This window comes from Salvia hispanica, chromosome 2 (genome assembly GCF_029641045.1).
Source record: "Salvia hispanica isolate PSC_SH4W2 chromosome 2, Shi_PSC_v1, whole genome shotgun sequence".
NCBI classification, from domain to species: Eukaryota; Viridiplantae; Streptophyta; class Magnoliopsida; order Lamiales; family Lamiaceae; genus Salvia; species Salvia hispanica.
Window position 1 is genome coordinate 63,555,840 of NC_142693.1, and position 13,089 is coordinate 63,568,928.

The 13,089-nt window shown below is 32.7% G+C and overlaps 1 protein-coding gene across 4 annotated transcripts; it reads right to left on the reverse strand.

Annotated features, from left to right (window-relative positions):
* Positions 1-331: 331 nt before the first annotated feature.
* On the reverse strand, positions 332-4,269 carry LOC125221514 (ABSCISIC ACID-INSENSITIVE 5-like protein 5). Of its 4 annotated transcripts, none has more exons than XM_048123635.2 (4): positions 4,117-4,269; positions 2,414-3,740; positions 1,491-1,592; positions 332-713 (listed from the first exon to the last, which is right to left on the reverse strand). In XM_048123635.2, exons 2-4 carry the CDS (start codon positions 3,575-3,577, stop codon positions 639-641), a joined length of 1,341 nt encoding a protein of 446 aa, XP_047979592.1. In that variant the 5' UTR covers positions 3,578-3,740; positions 4,117-4,269; the 3' UTR covers positions 332-638. The 4 variants fall into 4 exon arrangements, 3 of the variants coding, with proteins under 3 accessions (XP_047979592.1, XP_088921762.1, XP_088921763.1); XM_089065636.1 differs by lacking the exon at positions 4,117-4,269 and adding an exon at positions 3,833-4,084; XM_089065637.1 differs by lacking the exon at positions 332-713 and adding an exon at positions 1,687-1,768 and having other exon boundaries at positions 1,490-1,592.
* Between the last annotated feature and the right edge of the window lie 8,820 nt (positions 4,270-13,089).

The window sequence follows — 13,089 nt, forward strand, 5'->3', positions numbered from 1 at the left end:
AAGTGGAATTTTTCTCTTAGCAGCACAAATAACTGCAACTCTACAATAGAGTTGTGATATATGCATAACTCAATTTTACTGATGCAGTACATTCAAACACAATACCGAACAATCTAACTAAGCTTGAAGAAGCTTTTATGAATTGCATCTTCTAAGGTAGGGTTAAGTTTATCTGCAATCATAACAAATACTATATGGTTATAACCATTGTTGTGTTGTGCTTCGAGTTTATGTAGCCATGAGAATTATAAGAGGTCATGTCAACAAGGGATCAAAACATAGTGAAAAATGATCATAAGAATTTTGAAGAAGCCATCAAAAACAGAAAAAGTAACTCACAAACAATGTAAATATATAAATAAACTGTAATCTATTCTATGTCAACACGAACACGAATACGAACATGAGAAACACGACACTTTGGGAGATGGGAACAGCACTCTACCAATCTTTGTACCTAATCGACTACCCTTTGTAAAACTTTTTCCACCTACATTCCATCGAAACATGAGATATGCATCCTAAGGCGATGAAGCGCTACTCCTCTAACTCTCTCTATACTCATCTACAACAACATGAACCACGTCGTATTCTATGTACTATTTACACAGGCGTATCTGGCTCGTTCCACGTGGCCCTTACCACGGCCCAGTTTGTGTCCTTCTCAAGCACTGCCTCTTCGCCCCACTCTGCTGTTTCACCATTTCCAGCGCCTGCCAAAGCAAACAAAAAGGTTATGAGAAGGTGCTCATTTCGAATGGGGTTCATTATCTCTTCCCATCAGCAATGCTAAAAAGGATATAATGGGAAAAGTAGTTTCAAGAAAATATCAAGAATAAGTCTTGCTTGGATGAGCCGGCTTCGTCTAGTGGAAATTCAACTTTCGGAAAATGGGAAAATAGGATCGGTAGGGAGTGGAGATGAACAATTCGTCACCATTGCACAAAACCAAGATTTTGATAAGGAAATGGAAGGGAGAATGAAACGATAAAAACACTTGTGTTGATGGGAAAAGTAGCAACAAGAAAATACTCCCTCCGTCCACGATTAAGAGTCCTATTTCCAAATGGCGCAAGTTTTAAGAAATGTTAAGAAAAGTGGGTGGAAGAAAGTTAGTGGAATAGAGGTCCTACTTGTATATATTAGTTTTAAATGATATGCGAGTGGAATGAGTTAGTGGAATGTGGGGTCTCTTTACCATTTATGGTAATTATGAACCGGGACTCTTATTCGTGGACGGACCAAAATGGAAAAACGGGACTCTTATTCGTGGACGGAGGGAGTATCAAAGAGTGAAACTTGACGGGAAGAGCCAGCTTTGTGTGGTGGAAATTCAATTTTCAGTAAATGGGATCAATAGGGAGTGGAGACAACCTTGGGTCACCACTGCTAAAACCCAAGAATTTGATAAGGAAATGGAAGGATGAAAATGGTAGCCACATATGAAATGTCGTATTCAAAATTTGTGGCGTGAAGGCGAAGCAACGAACCTGATTCTTCTGCACTTCCATTATCTCCGCCTGTTTCTTCTGCAATTGTTCATTTTCCTCCTTTAATTTAGCAACTTCTGCTTCCAACTCCATGGTGTAAGCCTGCACGAACCCAAAAGGAGAGCTGGTTAGTCAAGTTCAACGTCTAATTCCAACGTCTAATATGGTAATTTAGTGTAAGCATACACTAAATTACCTTGTGCAAAATGAGATCTCTAAGCGTCTCATGAAGAGTAACGTTCATGTCTCGTCACACTAGACCGCCTATCACAATACAACTGTGCTGCATAAGACATCCAATTTTCTTATTCAAATGTTTTTGGGGACGTCCATGTACGATAAAAGAAGTTTGACGATCATAACTTAGAAAGTGGCACGAATATGAAATCTATAGTCGTTTGTCTATGCAGCACTTTGTTATTAAAGCCCTACTTCTACTTTCTTCTCGGGCAGTCGTAACATCGACATCACAAACAAAAATATATTACTAACTATAAATCTTTCGACATGGCACCATATAGAACTTCATGAAAGGTAAAAGTCATAGGTCTGTTCCATATTTTTGAATGAAAACCGATTCTAAACATCAATCTAAAATCTCGGGAAAAGCAAGCGGACAGAATAGAGATGGGTAGGGTACAAATTCACTACTTAAGAGGACATTGGCCGCAAAAGATACCTTGAATACACGAGGAATGAAACGTTTGATCCAAGGGTGCACGACTGTTGACAGAATACAATTGCAAAAATAGGAAGCTGACTAGAACTCTACAGGCCATTTCATTTGAAATAGCAAGTAATCTATCGTGTAAAAACCTATTTTTTCAGTTTGTTTATAATACGTTCGATCTTCATGTTAGGGCCTTCTAGTCCTAGAACTTAAATGAAGAAACATCAAAGCCAATAACTGTAAGGCTTTTTACCTGCTTACGAGCTCGTGACCTTGCAGCTGACTCTCTGTTCTTTATCATCCTCCTCTGCCTCCTTTCAACCACCTTCTCCAGAGCAGCACTCTTCCGACCCCTCAAACCCCCGTTAAACACGTAAGGAACAGGTGACACTGAAGACGTATCCCCGTTGCTCTTAGAGAGCCCGTCTGACGAAACAGCTGGAGATCCATTAGACCCCAAACCAACCATCCCAAGCCCTCCACCTTGCAAAGCTGAATTATGGACTGGTGAGTTATTCATTCCCGGGTCAGAAATCCCAACCATTCCGCCCCTAATCCGTGGGCTACTCAACTGACCGTTACTTGGAATCCCCATAGCTGATCCATAACCCATCGCGGACTGTTTTGGAAGGATCTGCTGAGGCTGATGTTGCCGTTGTTGCTGCTGCAGCTGATGATTCTCCATCTGCTGTGTGGAAGACCTTACGCCATTCACATTCAACGGTAAATTAGCAGCCGATTGTGCAGCCATCGGATTACTAGTTTCAGTAACCCCAGCACTAATCAACCCCAAATTCCTACTAGCCTGCTGCTGCTGCTGCTGCTGCTGAAATCCAAACCCCAAACCCGAGCTGTTATTCACAGGGTGCCACAGATCACCAAAAATCCCAGCATTGTTCGCAGCAGCTAACTGAGCCTCCTCCCTCACAACCCCGGCCCTAACCAAGAACTCCTCAAGTGTAATCTCCCCCAACGTCTGCTGCCTCTGTGGCACGCCAAAGCTAGCAACGCTGACGTCTCCCTCCTTCGCTGCACCACCCTCTTTCGACATATCCCTCCACACCTCATCAACCGTCTTCTGGCTTAGTGTCCGGGGAAGGATCAACGATCCCTGCCTCTGCAAGCCACCCCCTTCTTGGACACCACCACTTCCCCCACCACCAACACCTCCACCACCACCACCAATGGTGGGAGCGAAGTTCTGATTATCTTCCGCACTCCATATACTCTTCAAAAGCTCATCCATGTTCATTGACCCAAAATCCTTCCCACTCCCCCCAATAGTATTCTGGAACTCATCAAAGGTCAAAGAATAGACAGAGGACTGCCGCGTCAATGGGCTATTATTCGCCACCCTCCCACCACCGCCAGCTGGTGGCTCGTTCGCGAAATTCTTGAAATTTAAATTACTCCCCATTTCCAACACTTCCTCCCCTCACACTACCACCAATTCAATCCAAACCAATCCAAATCAATCCAAACCAATCCCCCCTTACTCAATCAAACCACAGAATAAACCCCCAAACCAATAAACAACAGATCACACCTTCCTATTTCCTTCACTCCTTCAACAAATTCACCTACAAACAAAAGTGAAGCCATCTATAATCAGCAAATTCACAAGTACCAAACACATAAAAATACAATCTTTAGCAACAAAATTGCAGACTACCCTCTCATGCTTCAATCTCACAACATAAATTGTAAGCAAACTATCCTCTCACGCTTCAATCCACACAATTTCAAAATGTAAAGAAACCAAAGTAAAGATGCCCACACAAGATTCATCCCAAAAACAGCAAAAAGATAACAGAATCCAAATCTAGTAAGCAAATGTAAATTGAGCCCACAACAAAATATCTATAAAGCTATCATCTCAAAAGCATGATTCCCTAAAAATTGGGATACCCACACACACACACACATACACACAAGCTCAAGAGAAAAAAAACTAACCGCAAATCCCAAAATGGAAACTGAACAAAGCAGTCCCAATTAACAGTTAACTGATGGCAGTGAGAAATGGGATAAATCCAAGAAAAGAATTAGCAAAACACAAACACAAAAGTTCTCCTAGCCCGAAAAAAAGACATAAATATAGCGAAAAAAATGCAGAAAAAAACAAATAATTACATTAATTAAATATATTATTTTCTTACCAAAATATGGTTGTGGGCTGCCGCCATGTGTCCCCCGATGACTTTTCAACAGAGGAGAGTGGGAATGCTTATTTATGGGCTAAAATAAAATAAAATAAAATGGTGGGACCCACCCACTGAAAATCGTGGACCAATCATAATTGTGGAGTAGGAAGGGTTTGGTGTGATATCAGACCAACCGCAGCTGGATAAGTGGTGAGATCTGGGCCGTACGCGTTGCGTGATGGATGGACGGCTGAGATTGGTTCTTTGGTTTGTCGGGTAGTGGGGATTGGTGTGGGCCGGCCCGGCCCGGCCCGGGCATGATTTGATTTTGGTGCTCCACTAGTTTTTGGTGTTTTTTTTTTTTTTGAATTGATTAATTTGGTTGTTTTTGTTGCTAATCGCAGTTTGCATGTGCAATTTTGATTTTATGTCATTTCATGATTGATTTGTGGGAAGACTAGGGATGCGATGTTTATTTTTGTGTTTGGTCACTTTTTCATGTAGTAGTAATTAATTATAACGAAAGATTGATGGAAATTTTGTTTTGGTGAGTCTTGTTAAGAGCTCGACATGTGTTATGTATGAGATTCTGGTTGATAGCACTTTTTTTAAATCATTTAATATTCATCACTACAAAATTGAGTGAACATTACAAATGTATGTCGTTGTGTGTGGAGAAAATTAATTTTTACTATGCAATGTATTCAAATCTTGTGAGAAAATTAAATTTGTATGAATGTGTCTAATACTAATACATATGCATTTGCAGCTACAAATCGTGATTTTACTACTAAAATTGATCGTAAAAATTGCCGAACCAAATACAATTTGAAAAATAAAAATTATAAATATTTCACCGTGCAATTTTTTTTACATACGATATCTCATATAGGAAAAAAAAATTATATTTGAGCAAGGGCAATAAATGCAATTTCTTACATATATTTAAAAATTTATAAAGTCAAACAAGAATTGAGGAGGGTCATTTGCCCCACCACCTAATAGGCTAGATTCGCCCATTTATAGTTAAATTGAATTATTTTTATATTTAATTATATGAAAAATTATATAAAGTTTTACTCCCTCCGTCCCTAATTAAGAGTCACACTTTGACCGGGCACGAGTTTTAAGAAATGTAAAGAAAAATTGATTGAAAAAGTTAGGGGAATGTGAGACCCACTTTTTTATATTGGTTTTATAATAAAACGTGAGTGAAGTGACTTAGTGTGAGACGTACTTACCATTTATGGTAAAAATGAAGTATGACTTTTAATTGGGGACGGACCGAAATGGAAAAATGTGACTCTTAATCGGGGACGGAGAGAGTAATTTTTAAAATATCCTTTTGAAACTACGAGAGCAATAACATAATAGTTTAAGTCTAATGGTAATTTAGTGGTATTACATATGTTATACAGCTATCTATTGTTTTATAATTTGCTTATTTGATGAAACAAAAAAATATGTCTTTATGGTTAATATATATCACAATACTAACAGAATTTTGAGTATTTGATTAAACAAGATATTTTATTATCATACATATTTATGAACAAACGAACCCTTCACGCAAGGTTATCCAACATAAACGTGTAATATCCATGTCATAATAATAAGTTATTTTCTTCACAAATAAATTCCAAGAAAAAGTGAATATTTTTTCATACGAAACCAATTAAATCTGTTTTTTTTTTCTCACCTTATCTCCCATCAATTTTCGGACCAATTCTTATATTCTGTTCGAATTGATTGGCTTGGAATGTTGGAGTAAAGTAATTACTTTATACCTCAAGAAAAAAATATAGATATGGAGAACATGAATGTAGTTTTTAATCAGTTAAACTTGAATCGATAAAATTATTTTCGGCTTTAACCGTTTAATGATATTATATAGAGAACATAAAATTGTTAAATAGGGACGCAATAATTTCATAAAAGAAATGGCTTGATGGCTTGCTACGTGGCATTTTATGGTCTTAAAAATATTTTTGACTTAATCATTATGTAGGGAAACTATATATCTATAAACTGTAGTTTCTAAATCTTTGCAAAAAGACAGATTAATTAAAATTAATTTAAGTAAATTTCTAAAAATATTTTGGAAATTAAAAAAACAAAACATAATTCATACTAAGGAAATTTAGCAAGGTTTTGGCCTATAAATTATTATTTAATTGATTTAAAATTGCCATGTAAATAAATATAGATATGTGCTTAGGGATGTGATCATATCATAACCCATATTATATCATAACCCATATTTATGGTGATAACCTAATAGCCCTCATTTTATGGACAAAAAATATCATTTTATGGAACAGAATATCATTTTATGGAATAAAAGTATCATTTTATGAATGCTGAAAAAATATCATTTTATCGTGTATAAATATAATTTTTAGTAAAAATGATACTTTTGACCCATAAAATGATAGGGTTATTAGGATAAATATGAGTTATAATATGATCGCTCCTACGTGCTTAATTTAAAACTTTTTGCTTACAAAAAAAATGTGATTAATTATGTTACGCGATATGAGAAATAATTGAACATTGCTATCAATATGGATATATACTCGACAAAAAAGAACTGAAATATCTAATAATCTTGGCTTTGCCAACACTCAACAATAATTGAGGGGATAAGATCACACTTTAATTTGATTCACTCTGGAAGAGCCAAATATAGAAAAATGATGGTGTCAATTTGGTTGAGGCAATGCAATAGTTGTAATAGAAAATTCAACATCAAACAATAATTGTTACAATTTCTAGTTTTAGTTAAAATATCTTACAACCAACGGCAATATAGTTAATTCGGTTAACTTCAAATTTTAGCTTAAGTGTCCTTCTAGTGACGTATGATAGATTTTATTGCGAATATAAGGTCGACTTACCCCATCAATGGTCATGAGGTTTCTAAAAATTTGGTAATTTCGATTTTTGGAGTTGTCATGAACATGAAATTCATGTGATATAGCTCTCCTCTATTTTTAGTGATTGAGTTCATTTTCGTTTTTCTTTCGCTTGAAGATCGTTCCACCGCTTCTGCAATCTGACATCAACAACGATCGCGGCATCTCTATCGTATTCTGGCATTGACGATGACTTTCTTCACTATGTCCGACTTTACAAATTCCATTTATTGGATCCAATAACAAGATAGAAATTAAGACTACACTAAAATATTACGAGACTTTTAAACTAAATAAGAATAACCCCATGGACATTTTATTTACTCATAATATAAATTTTAAAGATCAAAATAGTAGTACTATTGTACATGGGTTAGCCAAGTCAAAAGTCTCGTGTATGTTCGAGTCCATCGTTACACGACTTTTCAAATTTTTATAATTTATTGAAAAAGAACAAAATACCATAAGTAATTAATGATAAAAGAATATATATAATAAATACAACAATGACTATAAGTCTATATCTAAGTAATCGTGAACTCGGTTAATTTTATTAGGACTCCAATTCAAAACTACAAATCTTTTTTAGTTGTGAACTAAAGCTAATTCAAGTGAATTAGTGGCAAAAATATACATTTATTGAAAAACGGCTAATCTATTTTTATCTTTTGATACTTTTTTCATACACTACTTTTCAAATAATAAAATGAACATTTTATAAAGCTAACTTTCATAAACTTGAGCATATTTTAATTTATTATTGGTACAATGGATAACTCTAATGTCACATCCAATAACCATGATACACATTGCATATACCTTCTTCACTAAAATATTTCACAATATTTTTCCTAGCCATGATGTTACAACCATCACCATCAATATTAACCCACACAAGTTTCTCACTCTGAGATGGAAATCTAACACCTTTTATATAAGTCACACTAATGTAACCCAAAGTGGAGAAAGCAAAAATATCACAAAAACCGTTAGCATAAAAATCTTAAATGTTGTAATTAAATATTTAATTTAATTCAATAACAGGACACAAGTGCCTCTATCCATCTACAAAATAATACAGTAGTAATATCTTATTTTGTCATTTCTAGATATTCACATAAAGACATTATTTACCTCTTTCATTTTAGAGAAGTAGATCACACACTCCATTAAATTATTATAGTCACATTTTAATACAACTATAGGCATTATTTACCTCTTTCATTTTAGAGAAATAGATTACACACTCCATTAAATTATTATAGTCACATTTTAGTACGACTATTAAATATATAAATAACACTCATGATACACTAATTTTTTTCATCCGCTTTATTTTATATTTTATGAAACCCGCATCTAGTGAAAGTGAAAATTTAAATGGTGGATATATATATATGGTACTACGTAAAATTGTGGGGCTGAGAATTCAAACCGATAATTTGTAGGAAACTTATACCATATAAGGTTCAAATTTAGTGCAAAAAAGAAAAATGTGTTCTGCCTATCATTGATATTTTTAACTATGTGTTATGAAACATTCAAACAAATAATAGTACACCATAATCAGAAGATAAACAAAAATTACTCAAAAACTATATTTAAATAAATACAGAAGAAAAACAGCAACATAAATTGAAACTTATTTTTCTTGGGATACATATTAGAAAATATTCAAACAAATAGTAATAGATAAATGTGACGACTGGAAAACGTCAAACCCAACTTGGTTTATCAATATTCTGTCAATAAGTCTCGAATAAAAGTAAAAAATAAAAAAAGAGAGAGACATATATAAATTCCAAACAGTTGATTTTGGAGGTTGTTCGTAGCAATGTGCCATTTGGCATGCTTAGTGACGACCCAAACATATACACACTACATAATATAAAACTATCCATTAAAGTTGACATAGTTTAAATAGAAAAAAAATGATATTGATAGTGACATATATATGAGGACAAAAATAGATGAACTCAGAAATCAGCATCAACACAATTATTTAATATATACCATATCTTCTATAAAAAATCATACCTACAAATTAAAGTGCTTAATATCTACACTTTCCATTTTCTTTTATTCTGTGGAGAAAAAGAAAATCCAATCCTGCCTATCACAAGCGAACAGCACTGCATAATATTAAAAGCTAATTCTATCCATGTAAAGTATTATACATGGATATGTTTGCCTACGAAAATGAGTGTATTTTGTCATTAATCTAAATTATAATTAGTAACAATTAATTTTTATTATTTCACTTGAATAATCAATGCATAGAATTTAACTTATGCACGTTGAAGATATATTGGATTCATTTTAGTATAACAAATCAATCTTTGATTTTAAAAAATTTATAAGTTAACTATGCCAATAATAATTTTTAAATATTAAAATCAAACTAAATGTATGAAATACAATAGATATGGCTAAATTAAACGAGAGTGATCACGAGTTATGCTTGTATATACATAGTACCTCATGTAATCCTCGAAATAAAAAATCTTAATATTTGACTAACATCACTTAAAGCTTCAAAAATTTTGGATAACAGTTTAGTCAAGTGAGAACTTTCAAAAGAAAAGAATACTTTTTCTAAAATGTGATCATAAAAATATGAAATCAAACTTTTCCCCTCTTAATAAAAAAAGTGAACGTAGCATGAAAATGGAAGTTCTTTTGCTAGAAGAAATGTATTGATAAGATAGCATTTATGCATGACTTTATAATCTGAATAAAATGAATGAATGTATTAATAAGATAGCATTTATGTGTTTATATTTCATTTAATACCTACTTAGTAATGCAATTTAAGAGAACGTCTTTGAGATTATTTAAATTAGATGAAATTCTAAGAATAATTTCTACAAATAGTAAAGGACCAAATAAATCTATTCTACACATATGACAAAAAGTGCAATCAACCCATACAATTATTTGGTAAAGCATATGCCCATATTATAATATTCTTCAAAAAAGTTGGCAATTTATTTAATTCGAAAGGCAACGACGGCCTTTTGTTTTGCTCTAATTATAATTTTATACCATACTTTTTAGGTTAGCATAAAAGGGTGTGGTTGAATATATTATTCGAGCATGGCTTAGTCATAAAACTTGGATGCTCTACCGCGCTCTGGTGAACCAATTGAGCCCATCGAGCCAAACTCGCTCGTGATCCTTTTTCATTTCTTAAGGCACAGTCTTTTGTTAGAAAATGAATAGATGATAGAAGAAATATCATATCATAACAAAAATAATTGGGTCGAGTAACATCAATTCAAATAATCCTTATAAAAATCAATTATGTTTATATACCAATTTGAATTCTTACATAACAAAAATAATTAGGTCGAGTAACATTAATTCAAATAATCCTTATAAAAATCAGTTATGTTTATATACCAATTTGAACTCTTACACAATCGTGTTGATATACCTACTTTGTTAATGCTAAGATCTTGAACATCTAGTATGTCAATGAGATTATTTTAACTAGACGAAATTCTAAATAGTTTCTATAAATAGTATAGGATCAATATATATGCATATATATGACAAAAAATGTAATCAATCCATACAATTATTCCGTAAAGCACATGCCAATCTTATATATATTGGGGAAGTTGACCAATTTAATTTAATTTAGCAATATCAATCTCAACCAATCTTACTAACCCTAGTGTGCATATAGTAGTGAATTATTGTGCTGCATAATTGTATATTGATTGAATGTCGGTTGGCATTTATTTATCATTCCGATTTTGTGATCATAATACAATGCAGGCCTCCCAAATTTAGTATCTCTCTCTCTCAAAGAATACAACTTTGAAAATGTATATAAAATTTGGACTGTATACAACATTTCAAGGGACAAATTTTTTGGCTAGAAGAGTGTAAGTATATATTATTATGGCTCTACTACACAATACCACAAAGTAATGTTGCTTCTAACTAATATATTTATAAATGATTATAAAATAGAATTGAGCATAGTTTGTTATCCAAATGTCAGTCTTTTCATAAATTTGTATGAACTTATATATTTTAATGTAAATAAAATACTCGAAAAAATATTTCACCACTAATCAATAATATGATGTTGGAGAGTAGGGATGAACATTCAAATTTCAGATTGGATTTTTTGATGAGATGATTTCTCATAATTGTTTGTGATTGCATAAATACGAAACAATCATGAAGTTCACCCCTACTTTCCGATTTCATAAATATGAAACAGTCCTAAATATTTGAAAATCGAATATGAAAATCCTAAAATTTTATACCTCAATCCGAATCGAATTGAAAATTCAATTAATAAAAAAGTTTGAAGATTCAAAAAATTCGAAAAAGAAGATATATTATTGATTTTTATTCTTTCTCATTTCAGAAATTTTGGACATTACAAATATATTATTTGCATAAAATATTTATTTAGTTGTAGTATTTAAATAAGTTTTATGTATTATCAATCTGAGCCCAATAGAAAATCCAAATTTCAAAGAAATTCTTATTGAATTTAATATTTTGATTTGATTGAGTTCGATTATTCAAATTATCGAATACTTTAGACTTATGTTTTAGAAAGTCACATAACTTCATGAGAAAAGACCTCACATGAAATTCAATTGTCAATATCCACACTAAATCTACTAACAAAGTCACATGCTATATTAAAAAGTATATCCATTAAATCACCTTCCACCACTACATACACGATCGTGATACAAAAAAGAAAATGAAAACTAATGCTTAGACGAGAAGAAATATAATATCTTATCCATGTTATCCTCTCAAGGGCCCAATTAATGAAAATAGGAGTATCATTTTCACCGTCCAATTTAATTTTGAAAAGATTGAATAATGATGGAAGACTGTCTCATCGTGAAGATTCTAATTTCACTTTATACACTAAAAACATAATTTTGAAATTATTAATGTGTAATTAAGATAGATAATTGTACAACTTGTACTAGAATTAAAGTTTTATCTTATTATAAGATGATTGCACATAATTTTTTTGTGATTCATATATGCTGAAAAAGGATCAATAGTGTTGAAAGTTGCAATCTCCATTTATGGTGAAAATAACACATACTACATGGGAGTTGTATTTATAGTTGACACGTGTACACCTTTCGTAAGATTGCAGCCCACACACTTGACTTTTTGTTTCACTTGTTGTTTGCAGAAAATAAATAATAATAAAAGACAACAAAATTATATAAATAAAAACAATAATTTTAATTTTATGCAAAAGCAGTAAAATAAAAAAGCAACAGAAGAAAACAAGAAAATGAAAGCAAATGAATAGCCCAACAACAATTTTTTTTGACCATATGATTTGAATTTTGAACCATGGTTTAATTGTTGTAGTACTATCATTTTATGCAACAGTAGTAAAGTAAAAAATTAATGGATGAAAATAAGAAAATAGAAACAAATGAAGAATCAAACAACACGAACTATAATTTAATTATTATTTATTTTTAGTTTTCTATTCCTTGTTATTTGCGGTTATCGGATTCTTCGAATGGATGTAATTGATGAATAACGCTAGAATGTATATTGTTCATATACTTGTACTTACTGTGTTTATTTGTTGCTATTTTCATAACCCTCCATCCGCCATTAGAAGTCCCGGTTTATCATTTTAGTCCGTTCGCAATTATGAGTTCTGGTTCACTTTTACTATAAATGATTGGCACACGTCAGTTTCCACTAACTCATTCTATTCACATTCTATTATAAAATTAATATATAAAAATGAACCCCATATTCCAATATCTCACCCACTTTCCTCTATATTTCTTAAAGTGCGTGCCGAACTCAAATGAGACTCTTAATGGCGGATGGATGGAGTAATAGTTTTG

Coding starts and splice junctions, on each gene's coding strand:
- LOC125221514 (XM_048123635.2), bottom strand. CDS start 3,577: ATGGGGAGTAATTTAAATTTCAAGAATTTCGCGAACGAGCCACCAGCT. Junction 1,593..2,413: donor GGTCACGAGCTCGTAAGCAG/GTAAAAAGCCTT, acceptor GGGTTCGTGCAG/GCTTACACCATGGAGTTGGA. Junction 714..1,490: donor TGGAAGTGCAGAAGAATCAG/GTTCGTTGCTTC, acceptor TTGCTTTGGCAG/GCGCTGGAAATGGTGAAACA.